Raw genomic sequence first — 21062 nt, forward strand, 5'->3', positions numbered from 1 at the left:
AAATGGTGTTGTTGCCATTGGGCTCTGGGACTACACTCGTGGTCCAGGAGTAATAGGAAGCTTTAAGCTCTATAAGTATCCACCAACTCTAACAGATTTGAAAAAAAAAACCAAGCATGTGTAGGAGCTTTGCTCTCATCAGGCTTCTGTCCTTCCAGTTTTCTAGCTTATTGAACCCTTGTAGGTTATTTCAGTTTGGGTCAGAAGAGATGTGTCCTCCAGAAATGATGTTACTCTGTGGCTTCATCCTGAGGATGACATGTGTGAGGGTAACACATAAACCACATACGGTGTGTGTGGTTTCCCCATGGGAAGGATCTAACATGTTTCATTACAGATTTAAACCCCACAACTGATAGGCATCACAAAACCTCTTGCCATTTGATGCCTGTTACATAAAAGGCTACAATGCACAACCTGCCAGCCTGTGGCAGATAGCTTTCTGTACATAACACATAAACTTCAATGTTACTGAATTTCTGTAATTGCCATTTTATTTCTGCACAAATACACTGTCATCCATCCAGTATTTTAAATGCACAAGGCACAATGTTCACCAAAGTAATGACTTTACACCTATAAAATGACCACCAGAAACATCTAAGTACCTGCACTCTGACAGCACTGAGGGGATGTTTTTGAGGAGATGCTGTTCTATCCTAAGAGAATGGGCAGGGCAGCATTTCATGAAGCAGAATAACAGCAACCTCTCTTCTGAGCAGCTCATCGGCTGGTGGGCAAACATTGCTAAGGGGACCCACAAGAGGCAGCAGCAAGCAGACATCACAAAGGAGCTGGTGGAGCAAGGAGGCCACTGAGCAAATACGATTCTCCAGCCTGGCAGCATGGTGCCTCAGCTCCCCACCGCTCCCACAGCAGCACAGAACACACTTCTATAAGGAGAAGCAGGCAAATCTTTCAAGGAAAACACAAGCACAAGCACTTTCCCAGCTATGGGTTAATTTTCAGCCCGAGACACAAAGCTAGTTCAGATTTCTGAATTTTTCCATCCTTGTTCACATCGCAGTGGTTGAGCAGGATCTGACGGAACTTGTCCAGGTCCACCCCACTAATGCTGGGCTGCAGACAAAGAGAAAAAGAATGCTGAGAAAGAAAATGGCTCCGGATTTCCCCATCATGTAAAGCAGCCCACCATGTAACAACTGGGAAGTCCACCCAAGGAAGAGTGACCAAAAGGTCTCACATCATCTCATATGCCATGGGGAAGCAAACAGAAGATGGGGAAAGGGTGCCCTAAAAAGGCAGAAGGTGCATGGAACCATGAGTGACTGTGTAGAAACACACTAGGACTCTTGTGCTCAGTCAAGGCCAACAGTATCTGATCCATATAAAAGAAAACTTCAGAAAGTTGTGTAATGCAGATCCCTGCTCTACCAGACCTGTGCTTTCACCTGGTTTCCTCTCTCAAACCTGCCGTGCAAAGACTAATGTGACTTTTCTGTCAGCATACTGCTATTTGACAGAGTAGTCAGCAATGTAAAAATACCTTTTGTGGATCAAGTTAATGTTGAAGACACATTTTACAGGCTACACAGTTTCTGTATGCTCCTAATGCTGTACTGCTTGCTCTGCTTCCCTCATTCTCAGGAGGGGATCAAATTCACATGCACAGTTTGTGGTGTCCAAGGGCAATGCTGATGAAGGCAAAGTACAAATTTTTCTCTTTTACACACACACACAGCACAAATCCAGCCTCCTGCCCACCCCCACACCCTTCCCTGCATACTGCATGGCCAGAACACACACATGCAGCCATCAGCACACAGCTGCCATTCTCTGCTCTCTCCTGAATGGATGTGGCAGCACAGCTATCTCACACTGTGTGGAAATGCAACAGTTCAGGCTCAGAGGAAGCTAAAGATCGCATTCTGTTTGGGTCAAAAGCTCTATCTTGGAGTGCATTTGGAAACTCAAGATAATCCAATGAAGACAGACTCTTCTGTCCATCAGGAGCTGAAGACACACACCAGGTATGATATTCTTGGTTGCAGACAGACCTCAAGTAATTTTCAATTGTAACCCTGAGATGAACTAATGAACCATGAGGTTATTCTGTTGAGAACCACATCCACAAGGAAAACAGAAGAAAGAAATTGTGATGACCCATCCATATCATGCTGTAACATCTGCCCAATTCAAAGTATGAACTAGAATGAACCTTTTAAAAATAGTTGCTGAGGGAAGCTGTATTAATTTGTGAGGCAGAATTTCTGTGATACACTGAAATGCTTTACAGTATACCTGCTGAGATGGTGACATTGCCTTCTGCTGATGATCAAACTAAAATTTGTCTCTATGTTCTTACTAGTGTCTCTGTGTACATAGCCTCTCCAAAAGCACTGATCTTTAAGAGTATAAACAAACAGAGTCATGAAGATACCTTGACCAGTTCCATCATGTCTTTGACAAACCCATCCACTTCTGGGCCTTCAAGTGCTCCTGTTTTACTCTGAAAGAAGGAATAAACATCAAAACTCCCCAGTGAGTCAAAACTACTACAGTGTTTACTGGTGAGTACCAATACCTGGTCACCAGGCTCTCTAGCATAAAGGTCATACAATCATGAAATGGTTTGGGTTGGAAGGGACATTAAAGATCACCCAATTCCAAGCATTCCACCATGACCAGGGGCATCTTCCACTAGCCCAGGTTGCTCAAAGCCCCATCCAACCTGGCCTCAAACACTTCCAGGGTTGGGAAATCCACAGCTTCTCTGGGCAAACCTGTTTCAGCTCTTCAAGACCCTCACAGTAAAGGATTTTTTTCCTGATATCTAAGATCGCATTGTTTTTCCCAAACCATCTCTTCCCACCAAATGGGAGCAATCTCTCCCACCATCCTGAGGGAGTTGTGTGACTGCCAGAAGCAGCACTGAATTACTGATGTCTAACAGGCAGTTAAACGTTTATGTCTGTCCTGAGCCAGACTCCCTAAAAAAACATAGATTTGGTATGGGAAGGGGGTTTATTTTTCAATGTGGTGGTGATGCAGATCCTGAACTGCCAGAGACTGTGAGTGCAAAAGCCACCACCTCCTCTTCTTCCCTTGCATCTCCTGCAGGAAAAATGCTAATGCAGCAGCACTGGCTATGGCAATGGAGAAAGTCAAAATGGGTACTTGACACAAGATCTCTGAGCATTACTCCTCTCTCTCCCTATTTTATCCCTCCCAGTCTGGCATCTGGGCTCATGGGCCATGGGCTTGGGCACAGCTGCTGCTCCTCAATGACTCCAGCAGCACCCAGCAGGAGGAAGAAGTCTCAGCAGCACACGCTAAACCTAATACACATTTACAAATCACAAGGGAATGAACTAACTGACTCATGGGACTCACAACATCATAGTGTGCAAAGATCTTCTCAAAATCTCTCCTCCTTTCTTCTGTGCTGCAAGCCTGCATACAGAGAGGACAAACAAATGAAAAATTAAAGCAAAAATTTCAAGTTTGAGCCCAGGTCATCTTACCTGGAGACAGAATCAATGTATCAAACATTAGTGCTACTTACATCCATCTTGAATTGTAGAAGAAAATTTTCCTGGAGTGCCAGAATCCTGAATGGAGAGATTTTAATTATGATCTGTTTGTTTTTTCATCTGCACACGAACTATTCTGAGCTCTTCTTGCTTGCAAAGTAAAGGGATGTTAGATTAAAGACCTATAAAAGAGAAAATTGCTTGTGGGGTTATTTACAGTGGGCTGTTGTGGGAACACACACCTTCCTCCCTGTCTGATGGAGCAAAGAGGGTGCCCTTTGGTTCACCACAGAAATGCCTATTGGCACCATTGCATCTCCCAGAGCATTTCTGGTGGTCCTGCACAACAGAGGGTGTCAGTTTCTGTAGTAAGAGCTAACAGACAATCATTCCTTGTAAACTGGATTGCTGTGCTGCAATAAAGAAAGTGATTTATGGCTCTCTCTTGAAGGGAGGACTTGGTTGTTGTAAAATGTAAAGGACAAAATAATACTGGTCTGTACACCAAGACTGGCAGAATTCCTCTCTTTTCATCTCCTAAACCTGTCAAGCACTAATAAACCCTTTTCTCTCTCCAACTGTTCTGCTGACCTTGAGGGTTTTTTTAGAGCCCATGGCACAGGGCATTCCTGAACTGTGTCTGCACATGGAGGGATTTGGAGTCTGAGAAATGTTTTCAGACTGGAGGAGAGCCTCAGATGGCCTGGTTCCCAAAAGGGAACAGTATTTAAGAGAAAATTGTAACAGCAACCCCCTTTAGATATTCTCCATCCTGCCCCAGATTCTCCTCATACATTTCATAGTCAAAGAAAACTGCTGTATGCACTGCAGTTATTTGTGCTGGCATTTGCCAGGATTCAAAGCACAGAGTAACAGTGGCAAACCAGCACCTTCATCCCCTCATCCTCTAAACTAGCCTTTTAAGACTGTATCTGAAAATTTAAAGTTCTATCTAACCAATGCACATAGTTTAGAGAGAGAAGCATACTCTCTATCTCTCGGCAGTGAAAATCATCTAAAAGCTTCTGAAGTATCAAGGACAGAAAAGAGACAGAGGCCCATTATTGAGATCCCAGCTTAATTTACAAGCATTTCTCCTTGGCTCTCTAAATTCTTTCCTACTGCCACTGCCAAACTTTTTTGTGGTGGCACTTTCATTGTTCAAAATGCAGTAAAAATTCTTTGCAATCCCTGCTGCATGTAATGATGATAAATAAATGTATGTCTGAGGCCCTGTTGAAAAGACTGTCATCCTTCTTCTGGAGAAACAGAGCCACTGATTGCTTTCCACCTCCTGGGAAGCACCTCTGATTATGCCAGAGCACATTGATGTTGTACAGACAGATCCTGGCATTGCTCCTATTCCTGGCTCTAGATTCTCAGATTATTGCAATGGGGACCATGGGTTGGAGAGGTGGGATCAGAGCAGATCTAATTGAAAAGGAGGTAGAATTCAACTGCACGTCCCTAGAGGGAGAACATCACCTTGTGTGGCTCTACCATTGTGAGCTGAAACACACCACCAACATTATTAAATCCTACCTTGCCAGGTCATTCAGGTCCAGTCGTCCATCTTTGTTTTTGTCAAAGATTTTCATCTAGAAATCAAGAAGACAGACATAAAACAGATGGGCCATAGGGAGAACACACATACAAAGAAAAAAAAGGCAGTATACATTTTGCTCTGCCCTGTGCCCTTCCCTCTACTTGCTCAGGGTGTTTGCCCAAAACCTGGGCAGCATGGCATCCTGTGCTTGCACCAAGTACAAGGGTGGCACAAGGGAATAGCAAAACCCACCAGCTTTCTTACAGCAACAACCCAAAGCAATCAAATACCAGTGCCACTCCCTTCCCACCTTACATCAGGATAAAGCAGGTCTGCAGGAAAGACCTTCAGAAACTAAATACTGATATTGCCCTGGTCCTGGAAAAAAAAAAAAAAAGCCAGAAAAAGGGAGAAATTTCTAAACACTTCTACCTGGACTCCATCCTTACCTTTGACTGTTGCTGTGGCTTACGTGCAACTGAGGTGCAAATGCCACCTTCTAACCAGCACTCGGGTCAGGATTTTACACCACTAAATCTGTAGGGCTTGCTTGACTCAAGCAAGGCCCATTTCAAGGCCAGCTGCTAGAATGCACTAAGACTCAGAAGAAGGTTCAGGCTGCCAGCATCAAGAGGTTAAATGTGAATTCAAAACTTATTCTTTTCTTTTGCTGAATAGCATCATTTTGATGAGCCATCACAATAAAAATAATATTTATTTATTTATTTGCTGTATTTGATTCTGCATTCCCCTTCAAGGCACAAAAATAGTCTGTTACAAAGAAAGGGGTGGGTGTGGGGGGGTGATGCTTAATGAGTTGCAAACCTGAAAAACTCATGGTTCAAAGTTCTATAAAAAATGTATATTCTACATTGTGTGTGGGGGAAGATGAATATACTATGATATATATTTGACCTTTCTTTGTCAAATACTCAGCTAAGCAATATGCATTATTCTCACCTTGATATATCACATTTGCTTGTTTAGTGGTTGTGCAGAGTAATTGGTTCACTACAGATCTTTTGTGCATTGCACAGCTGCTGGAGAAGCCCTTGACCAGCCCCATCTGACAAAACTCAGATGGACAGGATTATCCCCTATGACATAGCCTGAACACATGGGAGCCAGAAGCATGTCCTGAGAACTTCTCAGCAGTGGAGCCAGGGCAGAGCCTAATAAACATGTGAGAAAAGGTAGCAAGCATCTGGAGAGATACCATTTCTCAGGGAGATTTTGCCTGTTTTGTTAGTGCTGCCTCTTCCCTGCCCATTGCTCAAGGGGAGTAAGGACAGCAAGACCACAGTAATCCTTTATTATACCACATTTAGACTGAGATTCTGCAACAGATTCTATATCATTAATTATTCTGTGTATTTTACACTTGCGAGGTTTGGGTGGAATTTTTGGAGGTGTTTGGTATGGGTTCACTTTTCCTCCCATTGAAAGACAGAATGAAAATCCTATGACTGATTGAAGGCCTATATTGAGATATTTGGAAAAATAGCATCACGAGAGCCATGTGGGTGTTCAAGTGGCACAAAGAAAGCTATTTTACCATTTAACTGGCCTCTGACAAATGTGCTCTGTGCAGAGCCACTTAATGACAGTGGAAAGACTTCTGAACTTACCTTAGCTCTAGAGCTGGGGAGACAAATAAAGCTCCCAGGCCATCCTGAAGATTTACCCTTGATAGCATCAGTCCAAGTTGTTCGTTTCCAGCTGATCTAACTTCTTGCATTCTGCTTCTTGCCCCATTAGACCTCCCACAGCAATATGGCACTTAGTTCTTCTCTTGGATTCTCCCATGTTTCTGAGCTCCTGAAAGTGTGTTTTATTTTCTCCCATTTCTGCTGTATCTCAGAATTACAATATTGAGACTAGAATTCAGTGCTTCAGCCTAGACTTCAAATTCAGATGTGTTTTTCTCTCTGTGATGCCTCAGAAAAGCAAACATTGAGTTTCTGGGAGAAGTTCAACTCTGTGATCACCATGTCCTGATCTCCATACGAGCTCATGGGACCAGGGCAGAACTGGTGATTTTCTGTCCAATAGCCAGACTTGGGGCACAATTCTCATTTCACATAGGATTGTCTGGGACAAGTCTCATGTTTCTTTTCCAGTAAAGCATCTCCAGGCTTATGTCCTTTTCTAGGGAATAAATAAATAACTATCCCAGCATGGCTGTCTTTGTCTTGGGACTTCATGTGTCCTGCCTGCATCTGCATCTGCTCTACTTTGGGGGTGCAGCATATTTTCATGGTTTAAGAAGTTGCAAATAATCAGGGAGAGTTTTGTGCACTCTTAATGTAACAGACTAGATGAAAGCTGGTGGTTCATTGTGTTTCATTATCAATTTTGTGAGCATATGGTTTTCAATCCTACCAATTTCTGAATCCTTTACAATATTCCTGCAGCAGTGCAGATCCCAGTAAAACACATTTAATAGAGAGGTAATAAACTCCTTGGTGGATTACATAATGAAAGAAAACATTCTTCTCTTGCACTGTGTCTTTTCAGCTTGATATTAAAATTTCAGTGACTGACCACATCTACTTACAACTAAGCAAGTCCCCTCCCTGACCTCCTTCACTCAGCTCTGTAAGAGAGAACCTTTGTGTTTTCTGTGTTTGGCCTTTTTCTGCCACAACTACCCTGAATACGATTTTCAAACACATGCAATATTTTGATCATCCATAGTCAACAGAAAGAAACAAAGTGTGTCTGGAAGAGCTATGCCAAGCTAATTCTTGTCCAGTGACTAATACATGAAAGATGGAAAACATGTAGGGTAGAAGGGCTGGTGTTCACTGAATTAGTTCAGGTACCACAGCTAATAAGATAGACCAAATCCTGTTATTGGGACAAGTGGAGCTCATGCATACCCACTACATGGCAGTCGTGTGCTGCATTACTCAGGGAACAGCCTGGGGAAATGTTTTTTAATCAAATTTTCAACTGTCAAGCATGTGAGTGTTTGATCTGATCTGCTAATTGTGTGCATGAGTACACAAAGAATGACAGAATGACAGAGGGTACCCACCCCATACGACAAAGCATACATAATGGGAGAAGCAGATAATTGAAATGGTTATGAGGTTGTTTCTAATTTAAACTTTTGCCTTCACACACCATCTTGATATGTTAAATTTTATGGATTTTCAGTTTACTCTCTTGAAAGGTATATTTACACTGCCAAGCTGATATGAAACATCTCAATGTGGTTAAGGACAAGGTCTGCCATGTTTAAATAACACCCAATTTTACTAAAAGCTCTGTTGCATCTAGCAGTATGCTTTATAAAATGATGCATTTCCGATACTGTCAAGCTACCCCCATGTTTTAAAGTGTTTGCACAAATTAATTCACTGACATTTTAATGGCAGTGCACCAAGGGCACACCCTGTTTGTTTGAATCTACTCTGAGGCACTCTGAGACAGACAGAGAATATTTAAGAGCTTGGTTGGCAAATAAAAGTTGTTACATCTCCATTTTTTAAAACTGCAAAATCAAAATGGCCATCAGCTTTTAATTCAGCAAAGGAAATATCTCTGCTTTCTCAGTCCAGTGTTTTAAAGGCCACTGAAAAACCACAATATGACAAACACACACATTATTTGAAGAGTAATATAAATCTGAATTATTTTCCATGACAGAGATAAGGAAAGAAGTAAACAACCAAAAGAAATAGTTCTGTGATCAGGAGATTCAATAAAACCTGCTTTCATACCTTCTCTGGCTCTCTTTCTTTGTATGCAATTAAGTGGGACACTGAGAGAGTCAGTTTTACTTGACCTCCTAGACTCACAAATATATTTTAATATATATATCATGGGCACCTATGCCCAACAGCTGAAACAAAAGTTGGGCAGGGAGTACAGAGGTTATTGACACTGTATAAAGACAGGCATCAGCCCAAGATGCAGGACTGCCTAAGACCTCTTTCTTTAGGGAAGGATGGGGTTACAAAGGCATTTCAGAGTGACAGGAGGGCCCAGTGGCCAGCAAGTTACCCTCAGGACAAAAGCTCAGTGTCCTGCCCAGCCAGACCACCTATGTCACATAGACAAGTTATTCAGCATTTTGATTTTTAAGAGTGATTTGATTCCTAAGAGACCAAGGCATTATCTGTTGGGGTGTTCAGAAGCCTGCAGTCTCCTGAGTTCTGTTGGTTTTGATCTTCAGAAATGAAGTTTGAGCTTAAATGGGATTTTCTGCTTCCCTTGGCTTATGCCACAGCAAGTGTGGTGCAAAATTGGGTGTGACAGCACCCCCAGCATTAAAGTGAGAAGGGACACAGGAGGTGGATTTGTGTTCATTAGCTGTGTGGGTCCTCTCGGTCACCTGGGAGAGAGGCTGGCATGGACCACTACCGGGAGGAGAAGGGATGAGCAAAGAATGCACTTTAGGAACAATCTTTTAGGCTACACTCTACTCCTATGGTACTTCTAGAGCTTTGGGAAGTTTGCTCGGTGTGTTCACAAACATAATAAATTCTGTATAGGTTTTTTTCCAATACAATAAATATTTGTCATTTCACTATTACACTTGTTGGGTGGTCGTATGAGACTTTTTTAACAAAGACATGCTACCCTGACTAGTAAGATGTTAGAGGTCTAAATCTCCTGAATTTTCTGTGCTTTGGCTTTTAGTTACTCACAGAGTACGTTGGCATCAGCACTGAACACAGACTTTCACATGGAACTGACCACACTGAAACTCTGCATTATCCTTGCAGAGGTGACAGGCAGCAGCCACAAAAGCACCAGAAATCCCCCCAATGTACAATAAAGGTAGTCCACAGTGCATAGTCGTGGACACAGATTATGCTCAGGGAGAAGGCAATCTCTTTCCTTTTGCACTGAGAAGATGAAGAGCCCTCAGCTGCAGGCTTGTGCACTCAGGGCACATAACTCAGTGCCCAGGAGAATCTCTGCAAATAAGCCCAGCAAAACCCTGGTGTAATTATAGCTGGGAAAAAATATCTATTCTGCCTTCTCTGGGGTTCAGATTTCATCCTCAGTCATCACCATCTACAAGCTTTCAAATGCTGTAGTTCATGACCAATACTTGTTATTAGTCACTGCACTTACATTATTCCCTCTCTAGAATATTAACCCATGGTGTGCAAAGATGGCATGCAGGCTGGACAAGAACTGTCCTTTGAATCTTACTGAAATGCAATAATGCTCAGATTGAAGGATTTTTTTATGCTCCATCTGACATTATCTGACATTATGCTCCATCTGACGTAAGGCAATAAAAAAAGGGAATGTCAATGTTGTATGTGTAACTGTTTCAACAGAATAAACAACTTAAATTGTTGAAGTTTGACTCAGAAATGAGCTTGCCCTGCATGCAGCTTGTAGACATGGGGGTTACAAACTAGAAGTGACATGCTGCTATCTGGGAAGCTGTGGACTATCAGAAACCATATCTCAAATCTAGTTCATATCCTGGCATTTACAATATTCTGCGTAAGTGCACAGCTGTGCACACACACAGGTAATGGAATCTGTCACTCATTAAAAAATGTTGCCAAATGCATATGTGAGATGGATATTTCTGAGCTGAAACTTCAACAGGACCCAGAAATCTGACAGCTTGACCTTGGGGGCTGAGGGGAGGTGGGAGGGATTGAAAAGTTTGTTCTACTGTCATCATCCACAGTATCCTCATCATGAAGTATCAAAGGGGTCAGTCTTCATCTCTCCAGCTTTTGTTAATTCAGGAAGGCAGAAAATTCTCACCATGCTATTTAAACCCTCCATCCATTTTCATGTATGCTCACTCTGTCTCCCAAAGCACACACTGTAGGGCCCCTGGGCCCTCTTCTCAGGAAGTTCAGAGCAATATCAGGCTTCACACCAACCTCCAAGCACTTGCTCCCTGCCAACAGCTCTTGGTCACTGCCTGTGGGAAGGCAACAAACCTACAGATTGTTTTCAAAGACTAAGAACTGTGAGTGGGTGCATGTAAATAATTATTAACACACATGTAATGACTATTAATACAAATATGTATTTATGTAGGCATGGAAGAAAAAAACAACAGTGCCTACAAAGGGGCTTCCTCACCACAGCATTGTCACCTCAATTCCCCCATGAAGAGCCTTGAGAACTCAAATGTTCTTTTGTGATTTTCCCCAGTGGCTTTAGTGCTCTTTTGGATTTGATTTAGCAGACTCACAGAGTTTGTGCAATGCCGATGTGTTCACTACCTGTTGTCTTTATAGGAGTTCATCACTTGTTCATCAAATCCCTGATCTATACCAGTGTTCTCTGAAGGAAGGATGTCAAGGTCACAAGGAAACAGAATAGCCTCTTAAGAAGCGGCTGCTAAGCAACCTGATAAAGTGATGTTCCTTTCCAGAGATGACCAATCGCTTCCAAAAGAAATACTCTCTCCCTCTTCTCAGCATTTTTTTTAATGCTGTATGAGATCATTCATAGCAGGACAAGGGGCAAGAGTTTAACAAGCTCTGGTTGGTTGATATGATATCTGCTCACACTGCTCACAAACTGCAAATACCCAGCCAGAACCATAAAAATTTTTCCCTCAAGCTTAGGGTAGCTTCTTCTAAATTATAGTTTTTGCCTTTTCCCCTTTATCCTCCAGAAGGCCCTAGGGTCCACTCAGTATATCAGTAGCTGCTTAAGATATGTGCAGCCAGCTGTGCACGTACAGAAAAGGGCAGAGATCTGTATATTCCTGTGGAGACAGATGGGTTTACAGCTCCCTGGGACAGAGCTTATTCCAACTGAATAATAATTACATTGGCTCTTGAAAGGCCTGAGCTGAATAGTCGGGCCACCCTGCGAAACCCTGTAGGTGTGTGCAGCAGAAACAGGGTCCTGCTCACAAGGACTTTGTGCTCTAAAAAGATAAAAGGGTGGGAGCAAAGCAATAGGAGAGAGGAATAAGTATGTCCAATATGAGGAATAAGTATGTCCAATCTGCAGAAAAGGAATCACTGCTGCTGGTTGTCAAAGATATAACAGAGTCAGGGAAAAAATGAATGGGCCACTGACCCATTTATCCAAAATAGTGGTGATGGTGGCAGAGTCCAGTGGCAGTGGGACTCTGCACTCCAACAGCTCCTCACTCCATGTGGGAAAGGGGAGAGAGGAAATAAAGGGTCCCCATTATCCTGGGCCTTGACAATAAACCTTTGAGTCACTTTTTCGTCTTTAATCCAGCCCTGCAAATGCAAGGCTGAATCTTTCTTCCCTCCCTAGAATTTTGCCTTCTTACTTCAGATAACTTCCTATGGAATAATTTGTGGAGTTTATCTGATGCTATAGGATACTGCCCATGTGGATAATTTTCTGTCATATATGTAATATATATGTTCACATCCTCTATTTTATTTCAGGATATCATAGTATAAGATTATGTCAGTGGTAATTTCACACCCTGCCTTAGCTTTTGGGATCAGGTGTTTTTATAAATATTCTTGATCTTCAGCTTAAAGAATTGCAAGGTAAAAAATAATCATCTGCCACATTTTCATTTTCTAATAACCATTAATATTCCTGATTCTTTTGGCATTGCAGCTTGGCAAATCTTTGTCCTCAGGAGCCAGATTTGCATTTCAGATCATAGATTTCCCTAGATATACAAAGCATTCCCTTTTCCCATATCAAATCTTATCTTCCAACATAGACATTAAATTGCCTCTCTGAAGATACGAAGCCCTTCTACAAGAAACCATGGAAATAGAAAGCAGACCTCCTGGCTCTCAGCCCTGAGCTGCATTGATACCTGGCTGCGTTGGGGTAGCAGAATCACAGATCTTTCTTGGGAAATGAAAGGGAAAGGAAATGAGTTGGAGGAAATGAACCACCCACTGCCTACAAGCTTCAGATGGCCTATTCCCCAGCAGTTGATCAGAGATTAAACACCAGGGATGGAAACCTTAATGGAGCAGAATGAAAGATATTTGCTACCAGCAAATGCTACCAGAAATATTTTTGTCTTAGCTGTGACTTCTGGGCTTTTTTTGTTTTCCAACTCCATCAGTTGGAAAATTATTTCTGTAGCTGGCATTCCTCTCTCTTCACTGTCTTATAAATAACAGAAACAAAATATACACTCTTCTATAACAGTGCAGTTTCTCATACTGTTCTAAAGGGTCACATATCTGGGCACACACAAATCACACATACATAACATGGTATTGCAAAATATGTGGGCAGCTCCTTGTTTGCTTGCATACCAAGCTGGTTTTTAGGTACAAACACAGATTTTGTGCCAAGAAACAAAGCAATTCCATCTGAAAACCATTTAGAAAATTGCAGTGATAGATGTCTGCTAGTGGAATTCAAATTATACCTTTGAGAATGACATCCAGAAATTAGATATTTTTTCCCTTCTTGTTTTTAGATGTTTAGATATAATAAGTTGCTCTAAAATCCAGGTGACTGATGCTAAACCCACACCAAATACTATGTTGTTGATTGCAGTATAAAAGCTATACTGTGATAAGCCAGGTGGAGAATTGGCACTTTCAACCTCTCAGTTTTTCAGAGAAGCAGCAGGGAGCCAGCAAGGCTTGCTGGGCTTTGCAGAGCAGAAAAGCCAGATACCTGCATGACTTGGGAGTAAAAGGATTTGCTAGGAGGAAGAGAGGAAAGGAGGAAGTGAATAAGCTGGAGATCTGCCTGAGGCTGAACATATCCTGAAGAAGGATGCACCTCACCTGTATTTAAAGGGGTTTAGAGCTCAACCAGCTTTGGTGTAAAGCTCTTGAGCTCTTTTCTCATAGGAAATAATTCAACTCTCAGCAAAACTATTTGAAATGCATTCACAGCCGATGTCCAGTGCAAAGAATTGTTAGCAGCAGTATGTGCTACCTCCGCACAGGGATCTCTGACAAACCTGTTAAGAGAGCTTTTATTGCCTGCAGACGTTGACCCTAAAGGAGATTTTAGGCTGTACTCAGATCTAAACAACATTAATTCTATATTTTCTTACCATAGTATCAGTATATTCTTCCAGTTTTACTTCAGCAACCATCTTGTTATGCTGTAAAAAGAGATCTCGCAGGAAATCCTGTAGTAAGAAAAGGGAGAAAATTTACTCTGTAGAGGAAATTAAAGAAATAAGAGTAGGAAATTCAATTCAAATTCAGAAGGGTTACACAAATCTAGTTTCATATTCTAGGCTATTACTAGTGTCTTCAGTTTGACAAAGTTAATATTTTGTTTAGCTGAAACATGGGTTTTTTTGAATAAATTAGAAAATAACTAAATTTTCCCTGGAATAGGTATACTGGAGTGAGTCCTAACAGACTCACAAAATAAGCAAAAGACAGCGTAAGTCCTGCAATACTTGCTAATTGATTTCAAATCAAAATATTTGCATTCAATAAAACACTCAAGCCTCCTCTAACATCTTTGCTGGGACACAGGCTGAAGCCATACACTGAGACTTCAGGACATGATGTGCAGCCCAGGGATGGACTTTTGTGATTACTGGCTCAAAGTGTTTGAGTTATGGTTTCTGAACAGGCTCTTGCCTCAATAGACTGAGCTTTAACAGGAAATCAATGTTCAGAAAACCTGTAGGTTCAGGAAGAGATTGAGAAGAAATTCCCTTAATAAAATACAATGGCTTTGGCTCTGTTTAGCTGGGAGAAGCACATGTGCAAAGCCAAGGCGAGGCAGTGCTCGTGGGGCTCACTGGATGCCTCAGGTCACCAAGACAACTGAGGTCATGGGACAAGGCTAGGGGGAAGCAGGACATCGAGGGCAACAGCAAACCATCCTCCCTCCAGCAGGGCCCCTGAGACCATGCCAGAAGGCACAAGTCCTTAAACTCACTATGAACAACCTAGAAATGCCATTTGTCACTCACACAAAAAGACAGCAAATTGGTAAAGCCTATGGAAGGGCTCCCATTGACCTCAGTGAGCTGTAGGTCAAGCCCAAAGAGATTTGTTAGAATAACTTACTTTGAGTTCACCAGCTGAAATAAATCCACTGCTGTCAGCATCGTAACTGCGCCAGATCTGAACGGGGATAGATTGATGTGAGCACATAAATATTGCAGTTACTCATCTGCTCGGTGATAGATTGTAAAGATTCAAAGCAGAACTTCCATAATGAGCCAGTTGTTGCATTAGCCCACATTTAATTAATTCTATATGAAATAAAATAAACTTTTCACACAATAGCTCTTACTCACACTTGGATGCTGTACATGCTACATGCTGCTATCACATGTTTAATACAGACACATTGTCTATAAAAGGAAGACAATAATAAGAAACTATTTTGCATTTCTTACCTTATTTGTACATGCAGTTTCTTTTATTACTCTCAGTCAAGGCCATATACAACAGGCCATTGATCTGCAGAAAGCCTCAGCTTGTATGTGAAATACAAGTAACCTCATGAAGTCTTGGAAAAACTGAAATTCCCCATTGGGATACTTAGGGGCAGAGATCAGAGGAAGATTGGGCAAAGTTCTATGGGCTTGTTGATCCAATTTATGGAGGTTTCCTCTCCATGCCCTAACAGTCTAATGTTTCAGGATAAAATGGTGCTTAAATGGTGCTCTGCTGTCTTGGTCTCTACTGTACTGCAGCTGAGGAGCTGTAGGGGTGAACTGATGAGTGGGGACATTTTGTCTGTAATGGCATGACTGATAGGTGGCTGAGAGTGTTTGTGAAATGTAATGAGTTCTCTGGGTACCCTTGGTCCAGTCTGAGATACCACACCTCTGTTTTCCTGGTGTAAATAATGTAAAACCATCTCTACCTGAACAGGTCAGAATGTATTTTTCTTCCACAATACCCATCTATTTCCCCAGCTGTGTTTTACAGAGGACAGAAGGGTTGGTGTTGAAGAAGCTGGTGGTGTGCGAGGTGGAGGAGGCAGTGTCGAGATACAGACCCTCATGAATTCCACGCTGTTGTCCAAGGGAGTTTCCCGTCGGAAAAGCAGTAGGAAGTTCTCATCATCCGGCAAGATCATATTTGCAAGCTGGATAAAAAGCATTAAAAAAAATCCCCACAACAAAAACCACACCCACACCATGAAAGTAAAGAAAGGAAAAAACTTGGGTAGGTATTGATCCAGTATGTGAAATATAGGTTTGGCATGTTTCTCTCTTGGAAATAAACTCCAGACCAAAGGATCTGGCCAATGTAATACTCCATGAGTCACCTCCTCTGCACCCAGGCTCTATCTTCCAGATCTCCCAAGTCTGCTACAGGTCTTAATCACAAAATAGTTTGGGTTAGAAGGGTCATCCGATCCAACTTCCCTGCAATGGGCAGGCACATCTTCAACTACATCAGGTTGTTCAGATTGTTTCCAGGGATGGGGCATCAACCAGCTCCCTGGGCAACCTCTTCCAGTACTTTACCACCCTCATTTAGAAAAAGTCTTCCTTAAATCTACCCCCTTTCAGTTTAAAACCATTACCCCTTGTCCTAGTCCTACAGACCCTACAAAAAGTCTGTTCTAATTCTCCATCCTTCTATAAGAGAAATCCTGGGCTGGGGTTGGGCAGAGATACCTCCTGGATTTGTAAGCGTCCATCTGTGGTGACATCGTAGACAGACATGAATTGCTCCTTCATCCTCTGAACTTCTTCTTCTGTGATGGTGCTCTGCCATGGGGAAAACAACAAGTGCATGAAAATTGCTGGCAGCACTAGAAGACCCTCCTGGAAGAAATCTCTCCTCACTCACAGATAATCACCCAAATCATTGCATTCTTACAGTTGGGGGTAATGCTTTTAAAAGCCCACAGACACATTGTTGTGGATGAATTTTTGGAAATAAGTCCTATGCCTATCCTTGCAGATACTAAGCTTTCAGTTGGAAGATCAGTGTTTGGGAACCCAAAAATATTTCAGTGACACCTGCTTCTTTACCCAACTGTTCTCATTATATCACTGGGTTTGGTTTTGCTCAAGTGTGTGTTACAGCAGTTTCCAGCCTGGCTGTTTTCAGCTTGTGCTTTTCAGGAAGATATCCTTATCCTTGAATGACATCTCTGCAGTTCATTAGATCATCAGCCTTGAAAGGTGTCAGTGGAGCCAGATTGTTGCTTATTATTGCCTGTCAGCTGTTTCAAGACCTGGCACCAAGCCCTGTCAGTGTTTCTGGGTTAATAGCACAGAATTTCAAGAAATTGACATTCTCCTTGTATCTGCTCAACCCCGTAATCGATTTATACACAGTGAGGAGTTCTCCAGACTTGTCAGGTTATGTGTCTTGACAGGAATTGCTGTGACAGGTGAAACACACTGCTTAGGTTCATCAGGCATGGTTTCTTTAGCAGAAACCATGAGGGTACCCACTCTGACTGGACTACACAAAATACAATTTCCTCACTATGTGAAAAGGCTTCTGGTCATATGAGTTTAGGGGCTGGGCTGGGAAGCTCACCTAGTTAATCCTTCCCAAGAAATTAAGCCTAGGTTACCCTCAGCACCCACACTGAAGAAGTCCTGGCTTCTCTCCCATTTATGTGGGAGTTGGCCCTGAAACATAAACTTTAAGGAATTTAGAGATTTTAGAGGAGCTAAGATTTTAGTTAGAAATAAGCCTTACTAAAGTTAATTAAAATAATAATAATAAATGAGTAGGCCTTGATGAAGTTAGGCGTTAGTAATTAACTAATAATTGATTGCTTGTCAGCACAGTGTTTAGTTAGCTGGGTTTATAATGAAGAATATAGAAACTGATAAATAGCTTTTAGGAACATAAGACAATTGTGGGCCTCCTCTGTTCTGAAACCAATTGAAGACAAGGAATGGGAGTTCTGCCAAGTTCATTTGTCATATTTGCATTGAAAAGGTAGAAAGGTCAGAACGAGGAAGACTTCATTTACTTCCTCATTTTGGGACCCCTCCCCATGAAAGGGACCACCGACCCATTTCAAGGGACAAACTATGCATACTTAATAGATTTTAAAATGATTAGCATACGAAGCAAAGAATGGGATGTACCAAAATTATGCATATGTATTTGTATTTTGGTAATTCAATACTTGTATGGATAAAAGGACTCTGTAATCACCTGGAAGCTGCAGTGTGTATTTGGGAGCTATCCCACATGCTGCCCGGTGTCGAATAAACATACACTTTCTAACTTTATACTGTTAGAGAGTTTTTGTCCGTCACAGTTGGATATCGGTACTAGATCAATATCCATATTTTTTTAATAAATCAGCCTTCTCTGGGAGGGGAGGGAAGAAAGGGAAAAGGATAACTGACTGTGGCATACCTTTGTTGAAATCCTTACAAGACAATGAATTAGTTTCTTCCCAATCCCTGAATAAATGTCCTGAAAAGTTTTTATCATCTCTATAACCAGGTGGATGTGGGACTACAGCTATTCCTTCCTGGGTCTTCTAACCTGGTTTCTCATTCTTTCCAGCTGCTATTGAAGCTCCATTATGTCGTACTCTCCCTTTTTTATCACTGTGACACAAGACCATGAGTGACTCTCCCAAATTTACCCAGTGCATAGCTTCACACATTGCAACCCTTGGGGTGCTCCTTGCTGTGTAACAACAAGGGTGGCAGCTCCCAGTTTAGGGATGAAACACCAAGCAGTGATCCCACTGGGATGCACCCAAGGTGGCAGGCCCCAGGAGGAGTGGCTGAAGGGGTCCCAAGGCATGGTTCCAGGATCCTCCTTTCCCATGGTGGTGTCCAGAAAGTCCTGTGGGCTTGGGTGTTGAGGGCACAGTACATCACTGAACACACACTTTGGTTTTCCTTCCCCTTGGCATTGTAGCTCACCCCCATGCTATTTAAATTGCCTTCTGACAGCACCTTGACACTTTAAGACACCTCCCAGAAGTTAGGCAAGCCTATCAGTTGCCAACTTCAATAAGCTTGCAAAGTACTCTTAAATTATCCTCTCTCAGCCCAGTAGGAGGAGTTACTTCCAAAATGATAATCACAGCTGATACTTGAAACGTGTATTGTGCATTTCAAACTAGTCATTTGTTAAAATGCTTATTGCTCAACTTGGTGTCAGCTATTAACCACCACTTCACTGAGCTGTCTGTGGCAGGGACACTCTTACCTGCATAAAAATAGGACAGCCTCCTTTTTATATTCTGATGTACACTATGGGATACATCAAATAAATGCCTGGAATATTTACAATATTTACACAGCTCCAAAAGCTTTTAGTCCAAGGGGTTAAACTACAGTGTATTTTTCAATCTGGACAATCTTTTTATCTTCATAAATATTCTACTTATGAAACACAACTGGTAATAGTTCTACCAAAACCTCAGGCTTTACTCACAAAGAATAAAATAATAAAGCACAAACTGGCTTTCCCAAGATGGATGTTCAAGATAAAATTATTTCAATATTAAAAAAATTTACACTAAGAACAATACACCTTTTGTTATGACCATTAGTTTTCAAAGGGAACCTTTCTCTTTACCAAAAAAAAAAAAAAAAAAAAAAATAAAAATCCCAGAAGACTGAAAAAACCCCGACAGATCAAATAAGATATTCCAAAAAGAAACTAAGGCTGGGAGATCGGGTTTTCAAGATTGACCTACTGGTGGTGCAAACAAGTAGCTTGCTCTATTTTCCATTCTATTCCAAAAACATTTAAAAGGCTGGAAAACCCCCATAATGTACCTGGTATGTTCCCCTTGTCCAAGCAAGGACATGATCTGAAGACTCACCCCACCCCACCCATCAGCAAGGAGGCTGGGGCTGCACAAAAATTTGCAAGGGGACACAGCCAGGACAGCTGACCCAAAGGATATACCATACCATATGGTATGGTGCTCAACATATAAAGCTGGGGGAAGAAGGAGAAAAAAAAGATGTTTGGAGTGTGGTGTTTGTCTTCTGAAGTCAGCATGATGGAAATTTGCTTTCCTGACCATGGCTGTACAGCTGCCTGCCGGTGGGAATTGGTGAATGAAATCTTTATTTTGCTTTTTTGCTTGTGCCCTTGGGTTTTGCTTTATCTATTAAAACACCTTTATCTCAACTCATGAGTTTTCTCACTTTTCTGATTCCCTCTCCCATTTCACTGAGGAGTCAGTGAGTGAGTGAGTGGCTGTGTGGGGCTGCCTGCTGCATTAAATCATGATGTAACAAATAGCAGCATACAAAAATGTGCCTCTTGTCTAATAAGATGGAAGAGGAGGAAGCAGCTTTGCAGCAAGTAAAAGTCTGTAGCTGAGCATATCTTTATCAGAAAATGCAGTCTTAATTATGTTGCCTACCGCAAGCAACAGAATCCTCAACCAATTTCAAAGGTTTGCAAAGCTTTGCCTTTTGTGAGGGTTTAAGTGAATGCTATTGCATCCTTTCCAGTCTCTCTGTACAGAGAAGCCTTTCTTGTAATTCCATTTTCCCTGGTACATGCACCTCCCTGAGTTTGTGGATGATGCATGGTTTCCAAGGGCTGCTCTCACTGCAGCCAGGAAAGAAATCTTTACTACTTACCATGAGAAGGCCAGATAATTATTATTCTCATAACAGAACACAGTTTAAAATATTGCCATGACTTTGTTAACGTATTTTTCAGGGTTAACAAGTAAATTTCTTCCAACAGATGTTCTTCCACAGAGTTTTACAGAGAAAAGCTTCTGTGCTTCAAGTTGCCATAACAAATTAATTTTCTGCTTTCTGCTTTCTCCTTTCCATGTCCAGTCTCTGTCTTCCCTTTTGTGAAAACCCTTTAGAAGTATTTATAGCATCACAAAGGTAATCTGGTTTTTAATAGTATTTGTAATCACAGAAAGGGCATGATCACATATTTTTAAAATTTCTGCAGCATTTTATTTTTTTGTCATGGCTGGTTATGATTGTTTAGAAGCCTGGTTGTAATCTGTCTTCTTTGCTAATTCATTCCTTTTATATTGTTGCACTCTGCCTCATGCTGACTAGTTAAATTTTTGTTCCTTAAGGGATTCATGTACTTGGCAGAATTTTGCCTTGATGAAAACACAACTGTGAGTCACTTGGTTTGGAGGGCAAAAAATGAATGTATGGAGCACTGCAGAGCCTTTCCTACTTG

The 21062-nt window shown here is 41.7% G+C and overlaps 1 protein-coding gene across 2 annotated transcripts in view; it reads right to left on the reverse strand.

Moving 5' to 3' along the window:
- Positions 1 to 476: 476 nt before the first annotated feature.
- The window catches only part of SCGN (secretagogin, EF-hand calcium binding protein), a 35861-nt gene continuing 15275 nt past the window's right edge, over positions 477 to 21062 (reverse strand). For both annotated transcript variants that reach the window (XM_085571844.1, XM_021528782.3), the window contains 9 exons: positions 16565 to 16657; positions 15937 to 16026; positions 14994 to 15050; positions 14015 to 14092; positions 5037 to 5092; positions 3527 to 3572; positions 3355 to 3414; positions 2402 to 2470; positions 477 to 1080 (listed from right to left, as the gene is read on the reverse strand). In XM_085571844.1, the coding sequence (XP_085427970.1) occupies positions 952 to 1080; positions 2402 to 2470; positions 3355 to 3414; positions 3527 to 3572; positions 5037 to 5092; positions 14015 to 14092; positions 14994 to 15050; positions 15937 to 16026; positions 16565 to 16657 (678 nt within the window). In that variant the 3' untranslated portion in view covers positions 477 to 951. The remainder of the gene's footprint in view (positions 1081 to 2401; positions 2471 to 3354; positions 3415 to 3526; positions 3573 to 5036; positions 5093 to 14014; positions 14093 to 14993; positions 15051 to 15936; positions 16027 to 16564; positions 16658 to 21062) is intronic.

The sequence above is a fragment of the Lonchura striata genome, chromosome 2 (assembly GCF_050655825.1).
Source record: "Lonchura striata isolate lonStrDom1 chromosome 2, ASM5065582v1, whole genome shotgun sequence".
Classification (NCBI taxonomy): domain Eukaryota; kingdom Metazoa; phylum Chordata; class Aves; order Passeriformes; family Estrildidae; genus Lonchura; species Lonchura striata.